This window comes from Hemibagrus wyckioides, linkage group LG13 (genome assembly GCF_019097595.1).
Source record: "Hemibagrus wyckioides isolate EC202008001 linkage group LG13, SWU_Hwy_1.0, whole genome shotgun sequence".
Taxonomy (NCBI): Eukaryota; Metazoa; Chordata; class Actinopteri; order Siluriformes; family Bagridae; genus Hemibagrus; species Hemibagrus wyckioides.
The window spans coordinates 17,224,699-17,251,243 of NC_080722.1; the positions used below are offsets into that span (position 1 = coordinate 17,224,699).

The 26,545-nt window shown below is 39.0% G+C and overlaps 1 protein-coding gene across 1 annotated transcript; it reads left to right on the top strand.

Annotated features, from left to right (window-relative positions):
* Positions 1–1,781: 1,781 nt before the first annotated feature.
* Positions 1,782–22,578, top strand: hectd2 (HECT domain containing 2). The gene is made up of 21 exons (XM_058406634.1): positions 1,782–2,293; positions 3,043–3,169; positions 7,714–7,852; positions 7,942–8,044; positions 8,617–8,706; positions 8,834–8,898; positions 8,990–9,035; positions 9,967–10,076; positions 10,363–10,511; positions 10,599–10,722; positions 11,023–11,119; positions 11,818–11,925; positions 12,228–12,360; positions 13,745–13,833; positions 14,803–14,961; positions 17,167–17,241; positions 17,432–17,519; positions 17,628–17,734; positions 20,347–20,462; positions 20,740–20,883; positions 21,077–22,578. The coding sequence occupies exons 1-21, from the start codon at positions 2,216–2,218 to the stop codon at positions 21,195–21,197; spliced, it is 2,268 nt and encodes a 755-aa protein (XP_058262617.1). The 5' UTR covers positions 1,782–2,215; the 3' UTR covers positions 21,198–22,578.
* The last annotated feature ends 3,967 nt before the right edge of the window (positions 22,579–26,545 follow it).

Genomic DNA, 26,545 nt, shown 5'->3' on the forward strand with positions numbered 1-26,545 from the left:
ATTTCCAAGAATATAAAAAGCCATTGATCCTGACCAGGCAGTTAGTAAAATAAAAGAGAGCTGTAGACCTCACTTATAGTCTCCTTGTAAATATTTCTTATCATTGCCACTCAGCTACCTACCATCAAGAGCATTTACAATAAACGCTGCCTGCAGAGGGCGAAAGGCATTATCAAAGACGCCTCTCACCCGAATCATGGAGCATTTACCCTTCTCCCATCCAGAAGGCGCTTCCAGTGTCTCAGTGCCCACACAAACAGACTAACAGAAATAGCTTCTTCCCTGTGGCTGTTTCCTTACTGAACAGCTGATCACACTGATGCACTGTAATATCTGTGTACATTTACATTACCTCACTGTTATCCACCTGGCATCTTTACACTATATAAATTATAAAACTGGTTTTGCACTACTGTACATTTTTCTCCTGTACATAACAGTACTATTTAAACATGCATATATACACTACCACTCAAAAAATGTTATTGTTTTCCAAGGAAACACACACAAATTTAGTCTGAATAGAAAACATAGCAAAAGAACAGGACATGCTGACATGTCAGAGTTAGAAATAATGATTTTGATGGAAATGATCAATGTTTTCTTCAAACTTTGCCTTCATCAAAAAAAACAACAACAAAAAAAACACCTTTTGCAGTAATTACAGCCTGGGCATTCTAGCTGTCAATTTTTCAAGATAATCTGATGAGATTTCACCCCATGCTTCCTGGAGCATCTCCCACAAGATGGATTGGCTGATGGAGTCTTCCTCCGTAGCTGAAATCAAGCCGAAATATGCAAGTGATCCCAAACTTTTGAACGGTAGTGTATATATACAGCTCTGGAAAAAAATAAGAGACCACTGCAAAATAATCAGTTTCTTATGTTTTTTTCTTCCAGGTTCATGTATTGGTGAGATGAACAGTTTTGTTTCATTTTTTTGTGAACTGCTGACAATATTTCTCCTAAATTCTAAATAACTATAGTTATTTCGAGTGTATATTTAAAGGAAATGACAACACATCAGAATAACCCAAGACCATGCAGTATTTGCAGAGCTTTAATAACTCAAATAAAACAAAATGCAAATAATTTGTAAACAAATGATGTTAATGCTTTGGCTAAATAACATTAAGAAATCAGTATTTGGTGGAATAACCCTGATTTGCATGCGTTTTGGCTCCACCAGTTTTTCACATTGCTGTTGGGGAACTTTCTACCACTCTTTTTTGCAAAAAAGCAAACAGCTCAGCTTTACTTGATGGTTTGTGACCATCCATCTTCCTCTTGATGACATTCCAGAGGTTTTCAATAGGGTTCAAGTCTGGAGAATGTCTCTTATTGCTTTTCCAGAGCTGTACATAATGTAATGTATAATATACATACATATACCCATCTGTATATCTTGTTCATTCTTAACATGTCTTCACCACTATACAGTGATTGTACTCACATATATAGATCATATTTATACCTATTTATAATACCTACTACACCTGCACATAAGACATCCATTCTCCTGTACATATCACTCCCATAGCTGTACATCTCTGTATAATGACAATAAAGTTGAATCTAATCTAATATTTCTTCCTGAAGAAAAAACAAAACCCTTCTTAACATGCATTTATTTGTTCATCCTGAATTATTTGTGCACACCCTCTCTCTGGCTTTATTGGGACCCTGAGCCTACTATTAGATAACCAATCTGACTCAGCACAAAAAGCCCCGCCCTCGGCGTGACGTAGCGTTTAGCGACCGTTACCAAGTTGCTCCTCGCGAGCTTCATCCTCACCAACATGGCGGCGGAGTGCAGCAGCTGGAGCGCAGCGGCGCGCCTCGGCTCAGCTTCACTAACTTAACTCCCCAGAACCGTGTGAACTGACGCAGCGTCGCAAAGATTTAGTTTGTCGTTAGGGTCATTGTCTTGTTGTGTACATATATCGGACCTATAGACTTTGGAGTGCAAAAAGGAAGCATCTTTATTTTTTTTCCCCTCTTTCTCAATTATCGTGACAACTTCCAAAACTCACCTGCTTGCCGTCAGGAACAGCGCGTACCGAGTCCGTGTGCCAGCAGCGTGCTGTGTTTACAGTCCTGCTCAGAGGGAAACGACGAACAAACCGACACACAGCTGCTTCTTTTTCTTCTTCTTTGCTTTGAAAAAGGTTTAGATTTCCAAAGGAAACAAGCCATGTGATCGTGTTTGGAGGACATGCATCTAAATATGAGTGAGAATAATTATCCGCTAGAAGAGAGAGATAGAGACAGACTTCCTCCCATCATAAACCCTGTAAGTCTACTTACTATCTTTTCGATTTCTCGTTACAAACCTGCACTTATAGTTTTGTTTCCAGTTGTAAGTTTGTTGGAAGTAATAAGTCTGAGCAGTTCATCTGAGGGAAACCCAAGGCTGATGGAAATTCCCGACATTGGGAAAATGGTGGATGACGGAAGATTTACATCTTAATGGACATCGAAAACAATATCAAACAGCTTGTTTTATACAATCTAGTTGCTTTAAAGATTAGATCTATACACATGCATGCATTTTTTTTGTGAGTAGTGTACGCAACACATCACACATCTACCGAAAAGCATCACCCAGCGTTTCTGATGCGTAAAAAACTTATGTTGCTAATTAAAACCCATGGGTGGAACCATCTGGCCAACACTTGATTTCTTCTGTTCTTTAAGAAAGCTTTCAGATATGTGCTTCTGAGATCAAACAAGAGGAAGGGCTGTTTTTCTTTTTTTTTGTTTCCTACTGGCTTTGGATTTCCTTTTCTGTTTGCTTCAAGCATCGCTTTGTTTGTCTGCCCTGATGAACGGTGATGCTGAGATTACAGGCTGTTGAAGCTGATTAAACCACTACTTTTCGCCTCCTACACACAGCAGCACATCTTTTTCAGGCTTTGAGCTCCTCTGTGCGAAGGAAATTGGTGCATTCCACCTAATTGTACTGTTCATGGCAGATCACATACTAATTTGTGTCACACGTGTTTGGTCACAATTCAGATGTCTCTTTCATTCCCCTGACAGAGTTTGGATCGTGGACCAAAGCTACCTTTCTCCTCCTATGGAAGTTTCATCTCCACCCTCAACCACAAGAGAGAGTCGGGCAGTAACAGCCTGTCCACACATCTCCTCTTACCTGCCGTCCGACAAGGTCAGCCTACACGCCACCTGATGCTGCTTTTTGTTTATGGTGTTAATGAGGCGTGTTTGGGTGGGGTGGTGGTGGTTGTACTTTGGGTTTGAACCCTTAAATTATTTTATGACCGTTCCGAATGCTTATTCCGGGGCAGTTAAATTAACACACATGCAGCACAGCTGATTTTACATGTAGGTTTTGTGTGCCAAATAGCATTGTTTTGCGTGGTAATAATAATATGTTAAGAAATCATCATTATGACTGTGTATTTAACTGCCTTAAACGTCCAACAAACTTGTGTTTTATAATCACGTTTTATTGCCTACCAGCTGCCATGTTCGAGAACCACCCCGGATTATGCATTTTCCATTTCCATTTGAAAGCTACAAACCAGTGAGTTAAACAGTGAGAATAAGGATATGGAAGTGACAGCAGATTACTGGTGTAATACTGGTGTAATAGGAGGAGAAAAATAAGAGTTGATCTGGTTTATTACATAAGTGATGTTTATCCCCTTGCTAGAGTCATTTTCACTGGAGCTGTGCTAAGAGTATTTAATGCATTCAGTATGGCATTTTGCTTCACGATGGATTGTGCTTTAAACGATTAAAGCAACAAATTCTGCCAGCCACCTAAAATACTGTACACATTTTAACTGTACAGCTCACATGAGGATCTTATTTATTATATATCCTCGCCTCCTGAAATGATTTCCTGGCTCTCACTGTATTGGACGCAAGATTTCCGGTAGAAAAAGCTTGGGCTTTCAAGCTCCTTAGAAGTCCAGTAAAAAGGATGAAGTGGCCACGAATTGTGTGCTTTGATAGCGTGTGTTTTATGCACGTCACAGAAAACACTCATCCAAAGGACATCATGATATAAAATGATATGCAAATGCAATTTAAAGGTAATGCTTAGACACGGGACAAAATACTAATTGCATTTCAAAGAGTTCTCTTTAGCTGCTATGAATTAATGAACAGTTCAGTACTGCAAGCAGATGTGTTTTGTTTTGTTGGTTTTTTCCCCCCCTTGAGATCAAAGATGCTTTAGGAGACTTGAGGATCAGGGTGACACACAGCAGGCTAATCAGACTGCGTATTAAAGCTGCTGTAGTGACTGGACTCTGTGGTGGTCTAAATGTTTAGAGCTTTTTTTGGTAGAATCATTGCTGGGTGTTTGTGCTGTAGTAGTCTGCATTATGTTTTGGCGTACACTGTCCTCACTGTGTCTGTCCTCTGAGGGTCTATCCGTCTGAGGAACCAAGAGCACTTCTAGCATCTATAATTTGTGCTGGCGGTTAATCACAGCACTTTGTGCTGACGTTGATTGGTAGTTGCCCCTGAATGAAGGACGGTTTTTCGAGTAGTTGTGCTCGAGGTTAGTGATTAAAATGTGCACTGTATTCAGCGCGTTTTTCTCCCCCCCTAAACAATTTTCTTTAATGACATCAATTTTGGGAGCCTAAAATTTTTATATTTTGGATTTATATACAGAGATCAGGCCACTCTACTTGAAAAGCATTGTAACTGTGCTATACTGTATATTCTGGGGGGAAAAAATAAATATATTTTACCTGTTAGTCTGGAACTTCCAGCCTAAACCATCAGTAGCTCTTTACAGCAGCAGTGTGTTAACCATATTCTTTTATTTCTGTATCTTACTAATACAAAAACAGGAAAATGGATGCATTTGAGGAAACATGTCCCGTGCAACTTAGTGATAAATTACAGCTTTGTTTTGCTGCTTCACTTCTAGATCAGCAGAAAATATTTCGTTTGTGTATACTTAACTTATACGCTAAATTAGAAATTCTAGCAACGTTTGTTTGTATTTTACTCTGTTGCTTAGCACCATGCCACTTTTTGGCGGCTAAGTCAGTTCTCAGTAACACTCCCTCTCGTGATCAGCTGCCTGACTCTCTGCCATTCTGTCTTCAGCTATAAGTGCAGCATCTAGATTGATCTGGAGTGAAATGAACAGCACATTTAAAGAGATAAAAAAAATATTCGAATCAAATAAGGATGCTTTATATTTTACTTTGGTCACTATATTTACAAACATATGTTTTTCATGAGAAGCTGTTTTTTTTTTTTTTTTTTATTCTCCAGAACATTTTTAATAAAACTGTTGGCAATAATAGCTTTGAGTCGTCTCTTGTGATATCTTAAAAAGATTGAAGTGACTTGTAGAAAGAATCTTGGTCCACTCCTCCACACAGAGCAATCGAACCTCCTTGTGTACTGTCTCCTTAACCTTCTGATTCATCATGTTAAAGGACAACAATATCATATTTTTTGGAGCAAAAAATATTCAAATTGCTATCCGCATACACCCAAAATGTGAGACTTCATTTCAAAGCACTCTTCCAAATCCTTACAGACTATGTAAACTAGCCAAGTTAACTGACTCCTTCGTCTGCTGCCACACAGTCAGTTGACTGCAGACAGATGATGTGAGATAAAATCACTGGCTAATCCACTGTTTTTCTACAGAGAGACAGAGAGCCTTACACCTTGGATTTTGTGCCTCGCAGCTGTAATTAAAGTTTAATCAAGCTCCTGTTCGACCTTGTGCGCCGCTTACCTTTCGAAGCTCAGCCACTGAGACAAACTGCTGCACGAGATGAAGTTAGAACTGTCTCAGTCTGTTACAGGCAAAGAGGAAAAATACACTCACAGGGTTGACTCAATGTTTTTTTGTCTTCCTGTTTTTTTCCCCCAGAACATTATATTCTTGATTTCTTGAATTTTGCTGCATTTACAGGCAAAGCTTCTGACATAAGTAACTGGATTTAGGATAGAAGTATCCCAGTACTGCCCCAAACTATACAGGATCTACTGTGTTTTTATACTGGGTAAAATATTTGATTTTTATTTTTATTTGTAGTCCCCAACCATGCCTAAGGAGCTATATCAGTTAATAGCCAACAACCATCTGTCTATTTTGGGTTGTAAAATCTTCTTGTGAATGATTCACATGTGTGCAATTTCAGATTAAATCCAGAGAATATTATTGGAGAGGTTACTGATAGAATTTTCTAGAAATATTAAGGATGCCAATCTGTTTGCGTTTGTTTTAATTATCAGTCCTTTTGACACATACAGTCCTTTACACCATCCAACTTACCAGAAGAACCTGCACATTCATGCATCAGTCAATCATACAGCACAATAGCATAAACCATGCAGATACAGGTCAAGAGCTTCAGTTAATGTTCGTCAAAGAGCAGAATTAAATAAAAGGATTGAAATGCTGATCTGGTATTTTCACACCCAGTAGTCTCTAGAGTGTGCACCGAGACTGACCGTCTGCTCCCAGGATGTTCACACCATTCTGTGTAAAGACGTGTGTGTGTGTGTGTGTGTGTGAAAATCCCAGATTTTTTTGTGTTTGCTTTTTTGTGTACATTATTTAAAGCTCTTGACTTATCTGCATGATTGTATGCATTGTACGATCGGCTGATTAGATAACCACGTGAATGTACTGCCCTAATGTTCCTAATAAATTGGACAGTGAGTCTATATTTTTAAGAAAAATTCTATTTAAAATTATGGCTTGGCGATATATAATCAGTATTGTCACAAATTAGGTTACAGTACATTTTTCTGCAATATTGTGGATATATTGACGATTTTCTTTTTATTATTAAAATTCACATTTGTAAAGAAATATCTGGAAGCAGCTGTTGTCATGTTAAACTGTAAAATGTCAAATGTTACAGGTTCAGATTTTTATATACTAATACAGATTTATTATTGATATTATTCATAATATTATTTATTTATTTATTTATTTATTTTTAGAAAGCAGAATGTATGTTTTTTTATTTAAAGAATAGTTTGAAGAATCATAATTTGATTTTTCTTCGTGATTGCCAACTCCTATTTATAATGTGTGATAATTATGGGAATTATTATTGTTCTCAAGGTGTTTGTGGGTAAACAATTTTGTCCTTCATTCCCTTAAAAGGTGCAAATAATTCTGGACTTGACAACAGAACTTCATTAGAAACCACTGAGAAATAGAAATATTATATCAAGGCCATGATTTATATTTAGAAAAATTAAGAGGGTAAGACAATCAAACAAACAAAAATAAATATTTATGTAAAACGGTCAGATTAATGATCATTTTAAATGGATTTTTTTTTTAAGTGGTTAATATGTTGTTGGTCAAATATAAATAATTATCCAGAAACCAGAAACACATCAGCTGTTTGGTTGCAGTCGAAGCATGTCTATGTGACTGAGTGATATGAGGTGATGTCCTTTGGGTCCAAGCAACAGGGACGTGTCAAGTTTTCCCATCAGGGCATGGAGAATCCTCAACGGAGCGTAATTAGCCGTACTGTTTAGTGCATTGGGAAAACACTTAATTATTACCAGGAGAAGGGCTATGTTTTAAGCAGTGAGCGCATTTTGTATTAAAGCCATGCGTAGCATTTCCATTTCTGTCCTGGAAAAGTTGCTGTCATGTTTTACATGTTTCGCATGTCTTTTATGTCATTTGAGAAATTCTGTACCACTGTACACGTTTGTCTCACTTTTTGTCTACAGTGAGAGAGCTTCCCCCGATCTATCCAGACGTGAGACAGAAGCAGAGGATCTCAATAGACGTTTTGCCTCCAGAAGTTAAAGCCCGCTTCGTCTCAGATCCCATCATTCCCATCCGGACCAAAACCGCCAAAGAGTTTCAGTATGTGTGCTCAGTCTGTTAGTGTTTCTTATTCTTATTGGAACTTTGTTGTAATCCACACTTAACAGTGTTTATTTGTTGAAATCCAGAGAAGACGTTGAAAAGGCAACTATCTCAGGTGATTGGAAGCATGTCCATGATTTCTACATGACCACGTTCGACTCCTTCTTGGAACTCAATGCTGCTTTTAAGGTTCGCTTGCTCTCGTTCAAAGTGTAATCAGCTTGTATTCCTCTAGCTCTTGATTATAATTTTGATTTTCACAACTGCTGAAAGTTATTTTATTTATACTACCTAATTATGAGTTTATTATTTATCAATTGTGTATTATAAATGCATAGAAGAACTGTATAGGTGTAATAGAATTTCAAGTGTTAAACAGGTTAAGTCCAATATATTCCCTTTTGAATTGTGTGAATGTTTTACTGAGAGCTGCCGAAATTCTGACCCGTGTGAAACAGTAACAGTAAAAAAGGAGAAAGGGGAAAACCAAACGTTACTCTTCGGGCCCCATATAAATGAATGAGCTCATTCAGAGAGTGATAAAAGAGAACACCTGTGTATGGAGTGTATATATAGTGTTAATCTTATTACAGGTCTTACTGTACATTTGTTCATTCATAACATAATATTTTACAGAAAAAATAAATTATGTGTCCCCCCTACACATTAGTGTTTTTTGTTTGTTTGTTTGTTTTTTTAAAGACTAGACTTAAAGCATAAAACAGTTTGAAAGCGACTGATTTTGCTCTTTTTCCTCCCAGAGGGAAGCAAATGCTCCGTTCAACACTATTGAAGACTCAGGAATAAACACCAAATTTGTCAATGCTGTTTATGATGCTTTGCTTCACACGGTGTGTAGTGAACCCAATTTTGGGATACACAAAGAGCTATTGTGTGTGTGTGTGTGTGTTAATAATAATTTAGTTGTTTGTTTCCTCAAGAATGCAGATCTGTAATTTCAGACTTCTTTATTTACAGCCCCCTGATACCCAGAAATCAGTCCTGAAGGGAATCATTAATAGCTTATTAAGGGAATGGAAAGGGTGAGTGTTGTCTTATTTTCACTCCCTAAACCTTTAAAAGCTGCTCAGTGTAATTACGGCAAAGACTTGAGCTGCTACTTTTGTCTTTTAGACCACGGACAAAGGATGACCTGAGGGCTTATTTCATACTCGTGCAGGTAAAACTTGATGATGTTATGGTTATGTCTGCTTTTTAAAGTTTAAATGCAAACTTTTAGTTCCCAGTAAAGAAATGGTCCAGTGGAGTTTTCCATACTGAGCTCGTCATTGTGCAAAAAACAAACTATTAATAGAAAACTACCTTGATTATATAACCCAGACGCATGTGGAGCTTTTCGGTAATAGCTGTAATTTCCTGCCCTAAATCGAGACGGTTATCTGCGCACATGTATAGGCGCAGACCGTACGTAGAGCACACTCGACCTAATCTGGCTCAAGCTTGGCCTTGTGTTGTGTTGGTGGCCATGTCGAAGTGTGAGGCAAGGCAGGAAACTCTTGATCTCCTCTCTCACCACATGGCCCATTGACTCCAGCCATAGCTACAGTCACACTGTCTGAGCTAGGCTGCACATATATTGTGAGCTAAGTGTTTACATCACACATGACCAGCATAGACTGGTTCTGGGTTGTCCAAATAAGGCCATAGCCTCTGGAGAATATCTAGGAAAGACTAATGAGAGAGACTGGAGAAAGACACATAAAAGTTCATATTCAGTATTATGCATCAGATGTAGGAACTATTTGCTTAAGTTTGCTGGACTCCACTTCCTGAAGTTAGTCTGTTCCAAAATGAGCTTGAGGCTATGATAGTCCTGACCAACATATCACTTGAAGACAGAGTGAAATTGAAAGACAAGCTCAATTATTGGGCTGATCTGTCTGCCGCTAATGTGAGTCAGCCTGTGGTATGATTTATCTTTGACTGTGCTGGAGGAACCGATGAGGTCATATTAAGGGGGTGAAGGGGGGTGTTGGGGGATCATTGGTTTCCGCTGAAACGCCATTCTTTATTAAAGAGCCAGACCTTCCAGAATGAAAAGTTATATTTCCTTTTTTGAAATGCTCAGAAAAGGCTCTTCTTTGTTGCAGAACCCTCAGTACACCAGCACAGCCACATATGTCATCTACGCTCACTTACTGCGGCAAATAGCAACGCTGCCTGAAGCAGATCACCATTTCCTGATGCACTGGTTTAAGAAGTGAGTCTGAATTGTTTCCTTCTGTCACTGCCTTTTGCAGTCTAGGCTGCTTAAGGAATCCATTCACAAAATATAACCGTGAGCAGAAAAGGCTCAATTATAAAGCCATGTTGTAATTAAGTAGGATTCAACAGATATTAACAGTTATAAAATTTTACAGATTGGTGACCGAATAAGATTTTAAAGTGTTTGATTGAAAGAGTTTTGTATCACAGTAACAGCAAGAAGCTCCGAGTTAGAAAGCTTCGTTCTGAGTGTTTGACCAGGACAGCGTGTCATTTCTCAGGCTATCTCAGAAGCGTTTTAAGCAGCTGGTGGAACGCCTACAGCTCTTCATCACCACACGGCTATTCCCTGCCAAACCAGAGGAGCTACCGCCCATGTCCAAGTGCTCGTGGTGGATCCCATCAGCCACCAAGGTTCTCTCCCTGCTCAGTGAGTGCGAAAACCAGCGGTTGTTGAAAGGTATGCTGATTGATTTTTCTGGGTCAGAATCAAACCATTCCCATGTCTCTTTTTTAGATGCTGCAAACAGCGTTTCACCTTCTCCCATCATCCCCTTCTCCGATTTCTACAATCTCACACTGGACCACATTGACTTCATGGAGGACTACCAGACGTGGCAAGCTCATGGAAATTCCAACAGGTGTGGCACGAAAATATAATTCAGACCAAGCGCTATTCTCTTCAGTTTCCTCTAAGCACACATGCACTCCAACTCTTTCCATCAGAGCTGTTTTTGTAGTTTAATGACTTGAAAAAGACTAGAACAGACTTTTTTGTATGTTGTGTTTACCTTCTGGAGCATTGTTTACATCTGCTGGATCAATATACCCTTTGTAAATGCTTTGACAGCTGAATAGAAAACCATGCATTAGAATAGTTTTGGACCAGGTTAATAATGGTGAGGAATTTCACTACATCTGACGTGTTGCAATTCGCACAGATTCACGTTCTGCCAGTATCCGTTTATCCTGTCGACGGTGGTGAAGAAGGCTATTATCCAAAGAGACTCTGAGCAGCAGATGATCAGCATGGCCAGGGTAAGAGTATGCATGTCGCTGTCATTTCCTCTGCGGTTCTCTTCACTGCCGAGCTGCCAGAGTGCGCAGAGAACGTTACTGTGGAAACGAAGGATTTAGACTGTTTGGTCCTAAGGGTCTCGTGGGATTTGATGCTTGCTCTATGGCTGTCTATACTCAGGACTGTTTATCTAAGCTGTCTGTACTTGGAGACTTCCCAGTGATTCTTAAATCTGAATGATTTTCTTCTCGTCTGAAAATTTTAAGAAGGAAGTCCTAAGCCATCGATTACACACGTGTTCGTAAACTTCATTTCAAAGTCAAGCAGGATTCATTTTACTATAAAGGAAATCTTCTGATACGGCCTCGTGCAGGGTGGGGCAGCTTGAGATGTTCTTTTTTTGGGTGGAATCCTCACAAGCTCCCTCCCAAACATATGTGACCAGAGCGTAGGCTAAACAGACTCGTGGCTGTCGGATTAAAGGCAGTCTTGCAGGAGTGTAAAGGAAATGCACACTGTGTTCTCATCACTAGGACACAAAAGCAGCTTCACTAAAGCATTCGAGAAGTTAACCCAGACAGAAATATCACCAACATTTATCAGAATCTCGAAGATGAATTCCTCAGACAGATTGTGCCAGTGAGCATCAGTATGTAAACAGGTTTCCAGCATGGGAATGTTGAATGATTAAATGCATGGCTTTCTATTTTGGCTACAGCAAACCCTGGTGGACAAGGTCTCTCGCAGACAGAGGGTGGATATGAGTCTGCTTTTTCTCAACATTAAAGTAAGGCGTCTGCAGCTGGTCAGTGACTCACTGGATGAGGTAATAGCGCTCGCTCACAGAACATGGACAGCGCCTGTCTGTTCCTTCAGTTTTTACCACTAACTCTGAACTGTCATGAAATATTTACAGAACTTTTAAGAATAATGTAGTGGTTTTGTACGCATTATGTATTTTTGTTCAAAGCAGCACCGTATTCAACATTTTTATTTTCCGAGACTGAGAGAGGGTACTATTGGCCAAGAGCAAGTATAGTCTGGTCTGGAAAGTTCTAAGTCTGGCTAGGGCTTAATTTGGAAAAATGGCCCCACCATAAATGTGTGTGTGTGTGTGTGTTTTAATAGCTTTCAAGAAAGAGAGCAGACTTGAAGAAAAAGCTAAAAGTGACGTTTGTTGGGGAAGCAGGCTTGGACATGGGAGGACTCACAAAGGAATGGTTTCTTCTCCTGATCCGACAGATTTTTCACACTGATTACGGTGAGACGCTCAGGACAAACAGGGTGCATCTACTCAGCTGTGATTTCTTGTTGTTTCACTCTTACTGATATTACTCAATCTTTACTCAGTACAGCTGGAAAACCAAAGAGGCTTTCATTTCTTATAGCATTTGCTCATTCTGTAATTGCTAGAGAACGTGTTCCTCAGAAACGTAGACCACATATGACTCAACTTAATGACCTGAACACCACTTGCTTTACTGAATGAACACAAAAGTATGTTTAAATAGGAATGACTTAGTAAGTGTTTTTATTAATTATTTTTTCAATGGTAGGAACGTTTAAGTAGTCTTTAGAGTAATGGTTTTCAGGGTCAGTGAAACAAAGCCAGGGGGTGTCTGGTGTTGGTCTGGTGTCTTTTTTGTTACAGTGCTGGAAATTACAACGTAGTATTGTTAAAAGTATTAATATTTATTTATTATTGAATTGTTATAGTTATCGTCTGTGACTAGTCCCTTGAATTGAAAGGATTTAACCCAATAAATTTAAAAACACTGTAACTCAGAAAGCCTGTAGATGATGTCTACTTCAACTTACCATATGTGTTATGTAAGTGGAAAGTTCAGGGGGAAAAAAGCTATTCCTACAATAAATAGCCTGGATGTTACTGCACACATTTGAATAACGAATCGAATGAAATTGCTTTTACAGTTAAGCGGTCCCTGGCTGAACATTTTGAGAACGTCTGCTCTAGAATATATCTGCTTCAGAAAAAAAAAGTGATATATAATTATGATAAGTCATAAGACATGTCCAGATTTGATGCTGACTTAAATAGAACGGGTTTCCATGGTGATTTAAGTGATAACCTGACTATAGTAGCTCTGTGGCACTAATTATAAAGAGGCTTTAATGTAATTAGTGCTGCATAGATGGATAGATGGATATACTTAGTCAATATATAGTCGAGATATATATCTCTACTAAGCTGCTGTAACACACACACACATAATGTACAGCGCAGATATGATCATTTACAAGATATGATACATGTACAAACTGGCAGTAGATAAATATAAAGAACCGTGAAAATTGAGACTATAAGTATATTAATGGTTGTAGTAGTGCAATGTCAGTGTTATCACCTGTCACACACAGGTGAGCTGTCGTACAATGTTAAATGGTAAGAACGACCTCCTGTAACGTTCTCTGTGACGACAGAAGTGGGTGAGATGCACTGTCCATGATGGAGAGCAGTTTGTTTAGTGACCTCCTGACTCAAACGTCTCCAATAAATGTACTAAATTAAGGTACACTTAAAAGTAAACTGTACTTGTTGCTTGTGTTTTCTCCATTTATTTTTTTCTGTTTCCAGCATTGAGGACATTCGAAGGCTTACACTGTTGCCGTGTGTGTTTTCACAGGCATGTTCACATATGTGAAGGAATCTCAGTGTCACTGGTTCAGCAACTGGAAGTGTGACAACTGCTCAGAATACAGACTGGTGGGAGCTGTATCCTTTCATTTGCCGCATAGGTAGCTGTGCACTGGTGCTGGGAGACTTAAATAACCTATAAACATACAGTCTGCTTCCACTTAGAGGAAACATCCACCGTTTATCCGTGGACCCTGTAAAAAGTTTCCCTTTTAGCACAGGGTGAGACAAATGCTTATTTTCAGCATTAGTCTTCAGTTTGAGTCACTGCTGAGGAGGCACAATATGTAATGCTTTTCTCACCGATCAACTAGTCATAAGCTCATGCCCTAAAGCGTGTGGGCTGTAGTGAAATGTACTCATTGTAAGGTAGGAAAGGACAAAGTAGCAGCCATATCCTGACATAATCGTTCCCTGTGGCTCGTGCAGTGGGTTTGTGTGTGTGTGTGTGTGTGTGTCGGTGCATCTCTCCTTGCCCACTGTTGAAGTTTTTGAGCCCTAAGTTTACATACACCCAGAAGTGCTGTGTCACATTAGCCTAGGATAATGAATGAAAGGTTTCTTTGGTTTTGTCTCCTTTGGAACGACCCCGGGGCTGGCTTTTGTGTTGTCTCGATGTTCGAGCCATTACGAAAAATTTTCCCTCTGTCTGCTAAAAGGCGGCCTTTTCCTTCCCCCTCCCTCTCTCCTTCTCTTTTTCCACTGCTCTCTCTTTCTCTGTGCGCATATGGAGAGCACATGGAGGAGTGCCGTCAGCTGCAGCTGAAAGCACTTAAGGAGCAGCCTCTTCACATTCTCTTCTAAATGTATAATACACCTGTTGGGCGTTCTTCCCCTACATCTGATCAGGCTATATGATAAGGCTATTGTGTGGTCAGTGCAGTAGCAGATATCTCCAGCTATATGCAATAGTTATACATTTTAATGGGAACCAGAACTAAGTGCGCAATCTAAAGAACGGCTTACGAGACCGGATATGTGTATACGCTTGTGTGTATAGACTCGGCTCACTTCCCCAGCTGTTCACTCTTAACTCTTTTCGTCCAGCTCATGGGCCTAGCTGTGTACAACAGCATCACCCTGGACATCCGATTCCCGCCCTGCGTCTACAAGAAGCTGCTGACTCCTCCCATTGTGCCGTGTGACCTTGATGCCCCTGTTGGCATGGCAGCCCTCACCCTGGACGACCTGCAGCAAATCATGCCTGTATGTACACAAGCTGTGACATCCCAGCGTATTTAACACTTTCGCTATTCTTCCGCACTTCTGAAAGAAATTCTTTTGAAAAATGTACACAGTTTTGAGTTGATCAGCCATGATGTGTCACGTGTTTTTGGGAAACTTATTATAATGCAAACCACCTAATGTTTGCATTTAAGCATTTTAAATCTAATTGAAATGATTGTTCTTGCTATTCAATCATCTAGTCCAGCATTCAATTCTGTCTTTAAAAAGGTCTGAGAGTTTGAAAGCTAAGCTGAAAGCCACTTAATACTTGCATAGTGCTACATTTACATTTACAGCATTTGGTAGATGCCCATCATCCAGGGTGAATACATCGCTACTGGTTCACTAGGACATCAGTCTACTTGGTTACAAACATCAATACCAATACAGTCAGTTACAAACTATGTGCTTTGGAAGTGTGTGCTTTGCTTCTGTGCTGTTTTCAGCTGTTGAACAACCTTTTTTTCAGCAATTCTTGAGTTTTTGCCAATCCCCAGCCCCTAGTTATTTCTGCCCCATCACATGAGAGGGGGAGAGACTAGTACAAGCTTCTTCCAAGACACAGTTTGAGGCAGTTATTGATGTAATTTAGTAAATATGCAGTTTGCACAGTACTTGTGCAAATAATTATACAATTAAACCTCAGACACAAAACATGACCTGACTTGATTACATCACATTGTGATGATGACAAATGGACTGCATTTAATTGTTGGGCTGCAATATTCCTTTAATGTCTTAATATCCCAGATTTCAGATATTTAGTTACTCAACGTCAAGCTCAGTAACTACACAAAAAAACTAATAGGAGAGATGAGTAGTTATAAGAGAAAGGAGTCAAGATTTACCAATATGTCATGGGATTTTAAGACAGAAATGTGGGACAGATCATTTTAATTCTGTAATGTGATAAAATGTTCTGTAATATATTTTTGTTATTTGGGACCAAAATTGACCAGTACAGTTAGGGTTAGCAAGAGAGTATAGATATTGCTTTCAAATCAAAACATTTGTGTGGTCACTACACAGGGTAGTACACAGGGACACTGATTGTTGGCTTTGTCTCAGAGAATGATCCTGTGTCTCATAAAATGGCACCTGTGGTATTGTCATGGCTCACTCTGTGTGCTGCTGTCACCAGGCAGGAGGAGAGTGTTTTCTTCTCTCTGTTGATAAAGTGTTGCCTCCAGATGGTGCATTGTTTCTGCAGCCGTTCAGACAGCACTGATGCTGACTGCACGTTTACTGCTCCCGATAAACCTGAACTCTGTCATTCATGATCTCGTATAAATTGCCTGGAAAAATCTGAAATTGAGTTGGAAATAGCTGTATGTATGAAAACGTATACATTAAATGCTCCGCAAACTGTTTATGACCCTACCAAAATGCAGTTTTGCTCTTAATATTAACCCAATTAATAAATAATTAAATAAAATCACTTCAATTTAAGGGCACTAGAGGGAGCCCTAACTGTATTGTTGCATTGCTCTTATGCAACAAGTAAATGAAACAAGCCTCTAGTATGTTTTAAGAACGCAACATATTTACTAATCACTTTTGAGATGGAAATTTTTACACAGTTGACATTTATTCTTCATTTCCAGTGGTTTTTGCTGAGTCAAACTTAAGTAAACCAGATGTTCCATTTGAAAGCCTTTGGCCTCGTCCGTACTTATATAACCGAGAGCCTCTGGGCGTTGTTTGCTCTCTTGTGTTAAACGTTTTTTTTTTTTTTTCTCCCTTACAAGTGTGTGGAGCTGGAACTAGAAGAACTGAAGGTTATTTAACAAGACAGAGTGAAAATATAGATATTACCAAAGCTTAGGCCTAAAAATCGCAGCGTGCCTTTTATCTTTTTTATTCAGTGCTTTATTCATTTTATTGGTCACACAGAGGTGTGTATCACAATTACTCTGGTTTCATGTGGATGAAATGCTTCAATTTCATGCTGTAGAACTTGAATAACTGAAGAGTTCCACTTGAATATATCAATTTCAAGTAATTAATTCATGAAAAAATCAACCCATTTCTCGTATTATTTTATTATAAAATAATAAATGTTTTATACTGGAAGTAGAATTGTCTCTAAACGTATTTGCCTTGTGTATGTTTCCTCTTGCATGCAGCTGTGTGCATGGTGCCTGTATATTGTCAGCTGGTATTAATGGAGCCTTTCTGTTTTAGGATCTTGCTCATGGCCTTGCAGAGCTACTTAGCTATGAGGGAAATGTTGAAGAGGACTTCTATACGACCTTTCAGGTGTTTGACTCACACACAGACATGCCTCTGTGCAGCACAGGCAACTGAGAATGTTTACAGGCCGTAAGGCTTTTAAGATATTCAGGGTGCCGTAGATTGCACCGTAGTCTTGACTTTTTCCCGTCTAGGTTTAAATATGTTCAAAGAAGCCGAGATGAGTCGAGATCAATGCCTGTGTCTGTCTTTGCAGGTTTTTCAAGAAGAACTTGGAGTAGTCAAATCATATAACCTGAAGCCAGGTGGGGATAAAATCCCTGTGACTAACCAGAACCGAAAAGGTGAATGAAGTCTCCCCTAAAAACTCCCACAAGCTTCATGCAATACTGTCAGCATCTTTGTAATCGCCTGTGCTATAACATCATGTTTATTTATTCATCGCTGTACAGAGTACGTCCAGCTGTACATTGATTTCCTGCTGAATAAGTTCATCTACAGACAGTTTGCTGCCTTCTACCATGGCTTTCACAGCGTGTGTGCCTCTAATGCCTTGATGGTGAGTTGAACTTTTTTCACTGTGCTGTGAGAATCTAACTCTTACTTATCCAAACTGTTACTTATCCAAAGTAGGTTTTTCTTATTTTACACACTAAACACATTTTTTGGGGGAAAATAGCATCCCTGAAATTAGGATTTCTCAAAATATTGTTCCACTTTGTTTGCAGTTCAGCGAAGTACTTATTAAGATCATGAAATTATGAAACTCTCTGGGATTCTAGAAACCAAAATTGCCCGTGGTCTCTGAGTTGAAAGGATGGCATTATTGTCTCTGGTCATCAGTCAGAGTTGCACTATCCATTTACCGGCGTCTGTCAGCACACGTATGCGGAAGAGGGTAGAGCTTTTCTCTGAGCGTGAAACACTGCCCTGTGACACAGCATAAGCAGCAGTTAAAAATACACAGGCTGACATCACGTGTCTTGGCACAGGCACACGTTCCCCAGTTGGTAGCCGTCGTGTTATAGGAGAGAGCTGGATATAGGGTGAGAGAAAAAAAAAGCTCCAGCTGACAATCCTGTGATTTTTGTATATTTTACATGACTGTAGGTGAACCTTTTAATACAAAACACTAGTCAATATTTTGGTGTAAATAGCATTTTTTTGCCAGAAAAAAATCAATGGAGCTGTGTAATTCCAGTGTCTGAATATCATAATGGACATCATTCATTTATTCAGCTTCAGTAAGTGCTTTCTCCTGCTCAGGATTGCGGTGGATCCAGAGCCGGTCCCAGAAATGTGAAACAGGAATACACCCTGGATGGGGACGCCTGTCCATCGCATCACACTCATTCACAGCTATTTAGATTAGCCAATCAGCATGTTTTCGGGAGCTGAGAGGAAACTGGAGAACTTGGCAGAAACCCATGTGGACATGAGGAGAAGATTTGAAACCCCATACAGACAGTAGCTAAAGCTCAGGATTAAATCTGTGCATCCCTGTGATGGAAACATGTCTCACTGTGATACACATCATGTATCAGAAACATGCCTTCGCGAATCATGATATTTTTGACACCCCTAGGCCATTTTTAGATAATATAGTTAGGAGGTAGAGCATGTTGATGCTTTCCGGGAGTAAATGTGCTTCAGTGCAAAAGTGCTGCAGATAATATAGAAAGTTCCACCAACTGATTTCAGAACAGTAAGCAGTAAGCGCAATGCTGTCCTGTGTGTGTGTGTGTGTGTGTGTGTGAACGCTGAGCCCAGTCTGCCTTCCCCACCCCCTCCCTTGGCCATACTCCAGAGAACTGGGGAGTGTTTTGTGCTCTGCTTCTAAGCTGTATCCAGGCCAACAGGGAAAGAATATGCCAGTGAGCTCTGTAGAATTAATACACAGCTACGCAAAGAAAACGGCAACCCCGAATCCCTGTCCCGCATTTCAATCACAGGCTTTACAAAGCGGCCTTTTTCATGCAGATTTTTAATAGCCTGCGACTAGTACGGCTCCTGACGCGCAGTCGTTTCGTAGCTACTTTGATTTAATGAATTGTCATTGCTACACAAGTGCTGGAATTTCCCCGTGTGTTTCATCACCTGTTCAGACAAGTGTATGTGATCTAGCGCGATGTTAATCATGTTGTTTAAATAACTCGAAGCCGAAGGTTGCTCTTTGCTTGCTGTGAGTCTTGAAAAAGCTATAATTGCATGTGTTTATCTTGGCAATGTTCAGATTGAAAATTACACTTCCCAATATGGTAGTGAGTGTGTGTTTCAAGCTCGCTCTTCCAAGCATACAGCTGGCCAAAAAAAGAGAGAGAGAGAGAGAGAGAGAGAGAGATAGAAAACAAGAACTGTGTACTTCTGAGTACTGATTCAGAAGTATCCTGGACCTTTCTGGATCTTTCTGACTGAGTCAGTGTTTCTCTGTAGCATCAGCAGTTGTGGAGGTTGTGTGTCTGAGGCAGCAGGAAAGAAAGGGTCTGTTAGGCTGAGGACATAAAATCCCCAGGTCTCTAAATTCTTATGTAAGAGAGTGAGGAAAGGTAATAACTCACTCTCTGGTGTTAGGAGAAGGAGGGGCGGACTTGTCAAGCGAGATTGCACTTTTGTTGTTGTTTTTGCAGGTCAGATGTTTTCTCATAACCGCCAACAAAGCCGGGCCTTTGCCTAGAGTTAAAGGAGCTGTATTCAGATATGCAATACTCCAGGGTGTGGTAGTGGATATTTTTTTAAAATAAAATGTTCAGACTGGAAAAAAACCACTCCAGATGAGCACGTATTAAAAAATTGCATTCACAGTTAAGCAATTGATAACAAGATAGACTTCATGTCGAAGTTAGAATGCATTTCCTGCTTATACAGTTTGACCATATAGTCCACAGTTATTTTATATATTCACACTATCCAGTGGGTCCATGATGAGAATGGGTTGCCTTTGGTCACTGGTTCTTCTTCTTAATATCGTTTCAGGGAGTTTTTTCCTTCCCACGGTCATCTTTGGCTTGCTGGTTAGAGATAAATTTCAAATTCATCATTTATCTCCCGAGTTTGTATATTTCTATTAAGCAGCCTTGTGACAGTGTTCATCAGTGAAAGCGCTATAGAACTACAACTGAATTTAAAGTGAATGGATTGTCATGAACAGCATTGTAATTCGTTTTACCGTAGTTGCTGAGGCCAGAGGAGGTTGAGATCCTGGTTTGTGGGAGTCCCAATCTGGACATGAGCTCTCTGCAGAGGGTGGCACAGTATGAGGGCTACAGCAAGACAGACCCCACCATCCGGTAACGCTGATCACTGCACTCACTGGCTAGCTGCAAATAAATTAATCATCCTTTGCATATGACTATTCAGTCATATCTTTATGGAAAAACACGTTTTCACTTCTTTTAGAGAAACATGCATGTATTTAATATATTTTTATCTGCATGTGTTTATTCCTATTTTATTTGTCACAATATGCGCTTTCAGTGTTTTCTACTTCTGTAATTTTTGCACAAAATGTTTTTTATCATTGTAATGATGCCGGAAATATATCTATATTTGTGTGTGTGGATGCAGTGCATTCTGGGACGTGGTTCTAGCTTTCCCTCTAGAGCTGCAGAAGAGGCTTCTCCACTTTACAACAGGAAGTGACCGTGTTCCTGTGGGAGGGATGGCAGACCTCAGTTTCAAGATCTCTAAGATTGATGTTTCCACAGACTGGTAAGCTTGAAGTGATGAATCACACTGTGTGTGTGTGTGTTTTGGGGGGGGGACTTAAATCAAGTATCAAAAAATCTGATTTTTTGATACTTGAAGTTAAGTTTAGGGTTAGATTGAAGTATATGATGATCAATGAAAGAACCTCACAAAGATAATAATTCTAATATGTGAATGTGTCATTCCTTCTCTTCAGGTTACCTGTTTCACACACATGCTTCAATCAGATCTGCCTGCCACCCTACAAGAGCAAGAAAGAACTACGGCAAAAGCTAACCATAGCCATTTCCAATGCTGAGGGCTTTGGCTTGGAGTAGTGTGACGGTCTGAGGGAATGGAAACCCCAAGGCTATCCTTTCATTTACTGTTATATTTGTTTAATGGTTGCACATTAGGCCCCATTAGTAAATGATTTACGCACTGTAGCTGTCCTTAAAGCTAGATCTGTAGATTCACTAGCATTAGGCCATTTGATATGGCTGTGATGTGTAACATTGTGTTTTAGTTCTGTGTGTGTAAATGGTAAGATGAAGTTCTGTCATGAACCAGGATTCGAAAAAGAATCCAGTTAATCTGTACTGTATGCCTAGAAGTGTTCAGATGTTGCATCGTGTTATGTATATCAAGGACCAAACTTTCTGATTTAATAGAACATGTTTTGTTTTTATAGCTTTGACAAAATATCAGCATGTGATATATTCATGATATATCCAACCAAATCAGCAGGATAGCTACAGTAGTCCGAGGTGGAGAATTATTTAAATGAAACAATCGTATCAGACTTAAACTTGGCATCTTTACGAGTTTGATTCTGTTTGACTAGCAGGGATCTTATGTAATATCCCACAGTTGTGCAATGAGGAGGACTGAAAATGGGCCAGAGTGAAGCCTGGGCCATGAAATAGCTTGGCCAAAAGTCTGTCACTGAGACTGCTTCTGGTCTGAGTGTTTAAAGTGGCAGTGCCGTGTCTCCTTGACTCCCTGGTAATAACCACGGCTGTGTACGAGTGTGATTGATTTTGGTGTTTCCTCAAATTTTGCGTCCAGTCTTTGATTGTTCTAGCTGTTAAATATTGCGTAACTGATTGTTTTCATGCTCAGAGATGGTTTTGTTCTGTATATAATTCTGAAAGTGTTGACGACCCTTTCGTATTCTCTGTGAAAGGAAAGGAACCGTGTAAATGTCCGTGTTTGTGCCCGTCACAGTGACTAGCTATAAAACACAACAATAGTGGGTCTCTGTACTCGAAGTCTTTTGTGGTAGTTATTACTGGCAGTTCTTGAATAGAAAGTGGACACATCTGATAACGGCACGTACATGTCAACAGCAAACCAGGTTCAGATTAATTTATTTGCAGCTGTTCCACCGAGTCAGCTCGTGCTCATTCAGATAACACGATATAATAATTGAGTGGTAATAATGATACAACTTCCAACAGTTATAAACATCTCTTAAGCTTTTTTTTTTTTCAAACTGTTGAATTTTGGCAGCATCCTTCTCTTCACATCGAGCTGTCTCTCTCACTCGATTGAAATCTTCCATAAACATTAGATTAAATCTGTCCTCTTGATCGCCAGCTAAAATCTTGCAAGTGTTGACTTTATTGTTTATTCCGTTGTATGACTGAATACAAATGTATTTGCCATGTATTTATTTTAACTTTGCTCATTCTTAATGATTAAAGTTATACAGCTACACTGTTCTGTGAATTATTCTTATATTCTTGTAGCCCGGTTTCATGTTTATTTGGACTAGCAGGACATCTCTCTTTTTCGAGCCTCAAGTACACAGCGTTCTGTTTGCCTAGGAATTTCAGTCAGACTCATCAGGAGATTGCGTGCTGTTTGTTTGAGCAGCCTGGCTTTTTCAGAACTGTGCGTGTAAGAATAATACACGTGTAGACTGCCAATGGTAAATGCCCGCATGTGGCACTGGTTTTCTATGTTCACATTTCCAAGAAAACAAAGAGACTATTGGATGGACTTAGGTAGCCTCATATACCCCAGCTGTTCATTATGCTCTTATATAGGTGTGATTTGAATATAGACTATTGAATAAACCGACCTAAAACAGCCTCTAAATGAATTACAGCCTGTGTTACAGCATTTGCATTTGAGAATTGTGAAATCTGAAATTGTTAAAGCATATGTAAGATTTCTTCAAGCCTTCGAGCATGTTCCCTGCTACTGAGTTGATGGATAGTCTGTGTGAATTTGTGTACATCTCTACGCAAGTTCTTGCTACTATACAGATCATCTCTGTAGAGGCTCCATGGGAAAACGTCACACGTGTCTCTAAACATGACATGCGATGTTCATGGAGCCCTGTCTATATTTAAATGATGCTTGGAGCCTTTTTTTAGGAGATGACTCAGATTTGGAGTGATTAGTCAGCAGTTCTGGGCTTCACTGTAATCACAATGACCTTCCCAGCAATGTGGCTTCATTTGGACTCTCTTATCACACAGCTCTGTCTTCACCTTGGAGTGGAAAAAAAGAGAAAAGAATGGACACTTAATCGTGGTCACATGATCTGATCATATTCGAAGCGTTCGCAGATGGGAATTTTCATCTGAATGTATAATGGGAAGGTGACAAGGTACAAGGAGGTCTGTACAGCTGGAGCTGAGCCAGGCTGGAGAGATGGATGGATTTCAGCTGTGCTGAAACACTGTGGTGATGGACTTTGAGGGGGTGTACAAGGTTGAAGCTTGTTAAACAGCTGCTCTCTGTTGGCCTCAGCAACAGGTCAAGGTTTTATTGGGAAACAGCCAGTTCTCAATCATCAGACCAGCCAGTCCCAGTATATGAACGTTCTATTCATCATTCTGCAGTGAGTGTGAACATTGTGTGAGCTTATTCTATATAAAAAAATGTATACAGCTTCAGAGCGCGCTTAGCACATGCAAGGCATTGTATGTGTACGATAATAATATGTATTACATGCAAAAACTATATACATGATAAATTGACCGCTATATTAGGAACACCTGTACATCAGCCAATCAAATGACAGTGGTGTAGTGCATAAAATCACACAGATACAGTTAAGAGCTTCAGTTCACAACAAACAACAGCGGACAGATGTGATCTCAAGGGCTTTAGATGAGCTGGTTTGAAAATTTTCGAAATTTTCTGAAAAAAGTCTCTAGAGTTTACAGAGAATGGTGCGGAAAACTAAAAACATCCAGTCGTCAGAAAACAGTTACTGATACAAATGCAGATGACAGGTCAGACATAATCCAAAAGCATTATCAGGAGTCAAGCGAAATATAAAAAGGAAGTCAAGAGCAAAAATGAGAATAACAGGAATTAGTCCAAACCACGTAAGCAAACAGTAAATCAAGGCTTGGTATCATCTGGCACAATGACAAAGAAAATTCTACTTCATGTGAGAACTGAGAGTCTGTTTATTCAGTGAGGGTGGTGGTGGCTGTAATTAAGTCCAGGTGTGTGTGTGTGTGTGTGTTTAGTAATCAGGTGAGTCTTGAGCTGTGTTATTAGCGGCCATGTTCGGAAGTGTGAACAGTAGTTTTGAGAGCAGAAACCTCTGAGAGAGGAGGATGTACAGAGTGGTTCAAGCTGACAAGAAAGCTATAGTATCTCAAATCATCACTCTTTACCAACATGCTAAGCTGAAAAGCAAAATCCATTAGATATTTTCTGTGAGAAGTTAGGGATAATTTCATTAGCTCACGTTAGATACTGTATTGATTTATAGGACAAAAGTACAGCATTGTGTAAGAACGAACCCAGTGTCTCTGCTCTTGTAGAAAGATCTTACAGTTGTTGGATTGTGTAAAATAGATGTATTTATTTATTTATTTATTTAGTTTTGTTTAAAATGGTTAACAGCCTTAAAAAAGGCTAATAACCAGAGATTAATCACGGATATCCCCCTATAAGACAGCTCTCATGTGTACCATGCTGTGCATTTCCAGAGAAGACACACAGGTCATCCCGTATTCCCGCTGGATCTATATTTAGGGTTAGCTTAGACGGCTCTAGAAAGGTCTAGGGCACTCACTGCCATGGCGAAGTATTAATCATACATTAGTCAGAGCAGTAACTTTATCTTCTGAATCTGAAAGACATGATGTGTTGGGGTTACTGCAAATCTGAACGAATATAACACAAAGTTATGTTAAAACAACATTTTTGACATGAAGCTAAGTCTGCGTTGACTCCCTGCTTTAAATATTTCTTACTGTTATTGGGAGACAAAGCTGTGTACCAGCCTCCCTAGATATCACAGAATTCACTGGTGGATGGCCTGATTATGTCTACCTGGCCAAGCTAGTTGACTTTATCTTGCTACTACTCAGTGAGACGGTTACCCGGGGGTGTGTAAGCATATTTCACAACAAACCAACTGACTTGGCAACCTTTGAGATGTGGTAGCTTGTATAATGATATAATAGTAGATTTGTTTGTCAGGTCTTGCCACAGATAAACTGGAAAACTTCAAACTAACTGAAGGACTTTCTATTACTGAGGATTACATAATAAAATGAAGTAATCGTAAACATACACATGCAGTGTGAGTAAAATTATAAATCCTCATTTTAATATCTGTGCAAAATGATTGTAAAATTAATAAAGAAGGCAAATATATGGATTTTGATTGAACAATTTAATATACTGGCTTCAGCAAAAAACAAACAAATAAATAAATAAAAAATGAATGAATAAATGAATAAATAAATATTCATAATAATAATGTTGGTCAATTAGATAAACACACAAATATCACTGGGAATACTTTATTCTCCTATATAGGTGTTACACATGTATATATTATTATTATTATTATTATTATTATTATTATTATTATTATTATTATTATCCAGTCTGACACAAAAAACATATTTGTGTCATTTTTAGTTGTCAATGTTCTACATATGTTTTATGTATTATATATATATATATATATATATATATATATATATATATATATATATATATATATATATATATATATATATATATATATTATATGTGTTTTATAAAAGAAGTAAATTACAGCTCTGCTCTACACATTAGAGTACATATTATTTTCCCTCAGAAAGTGAACAGTGTTAAGATCAGATTCAATTAGCATTACTAACATGAGACTTGCGTAATAACCTGAACTCTCCAGTGTAACCGGTAACTGAAGGCTGCCAACATGTTGTACTGAATTTTTAATAAACACATGCAATCACCTTTTTAACAACATATGAAAGTAAAGTATCTTGTTTAGGAAAGATTTCTGATTTCACTTCTCAAGAAGTGAAATATCTTGTATTTTAGATTAGCTTGAACAGCATGTATGATCATGGAGATGAAATGGTTTCCTCTTCTATTAGGTGATTTGAATGATTTAGAGATTAAGAACCAGTCAGATAAATCCCGATCAACGTTCTGTGTACAAAATATGACTTTCTAAATGTCTTAAGATTTTAATTCAATCCAGTTTTATTTGTCTAACACTTTGTCTCAAATCAGCCATACAGGAATATAAAGATTCAAAATAAAAAAAAGTTTAAAATGAAAATTTACATTGAACTCCCTGAGATGATAAGAGGAAGAAACCTTGAGAGGAACCTGACTCAAAAGGGAACACATCCTCATCTGGGTGCCAGTGGAGGAAGTGATTATAAATCATTTCCTTTCTACTGTATAT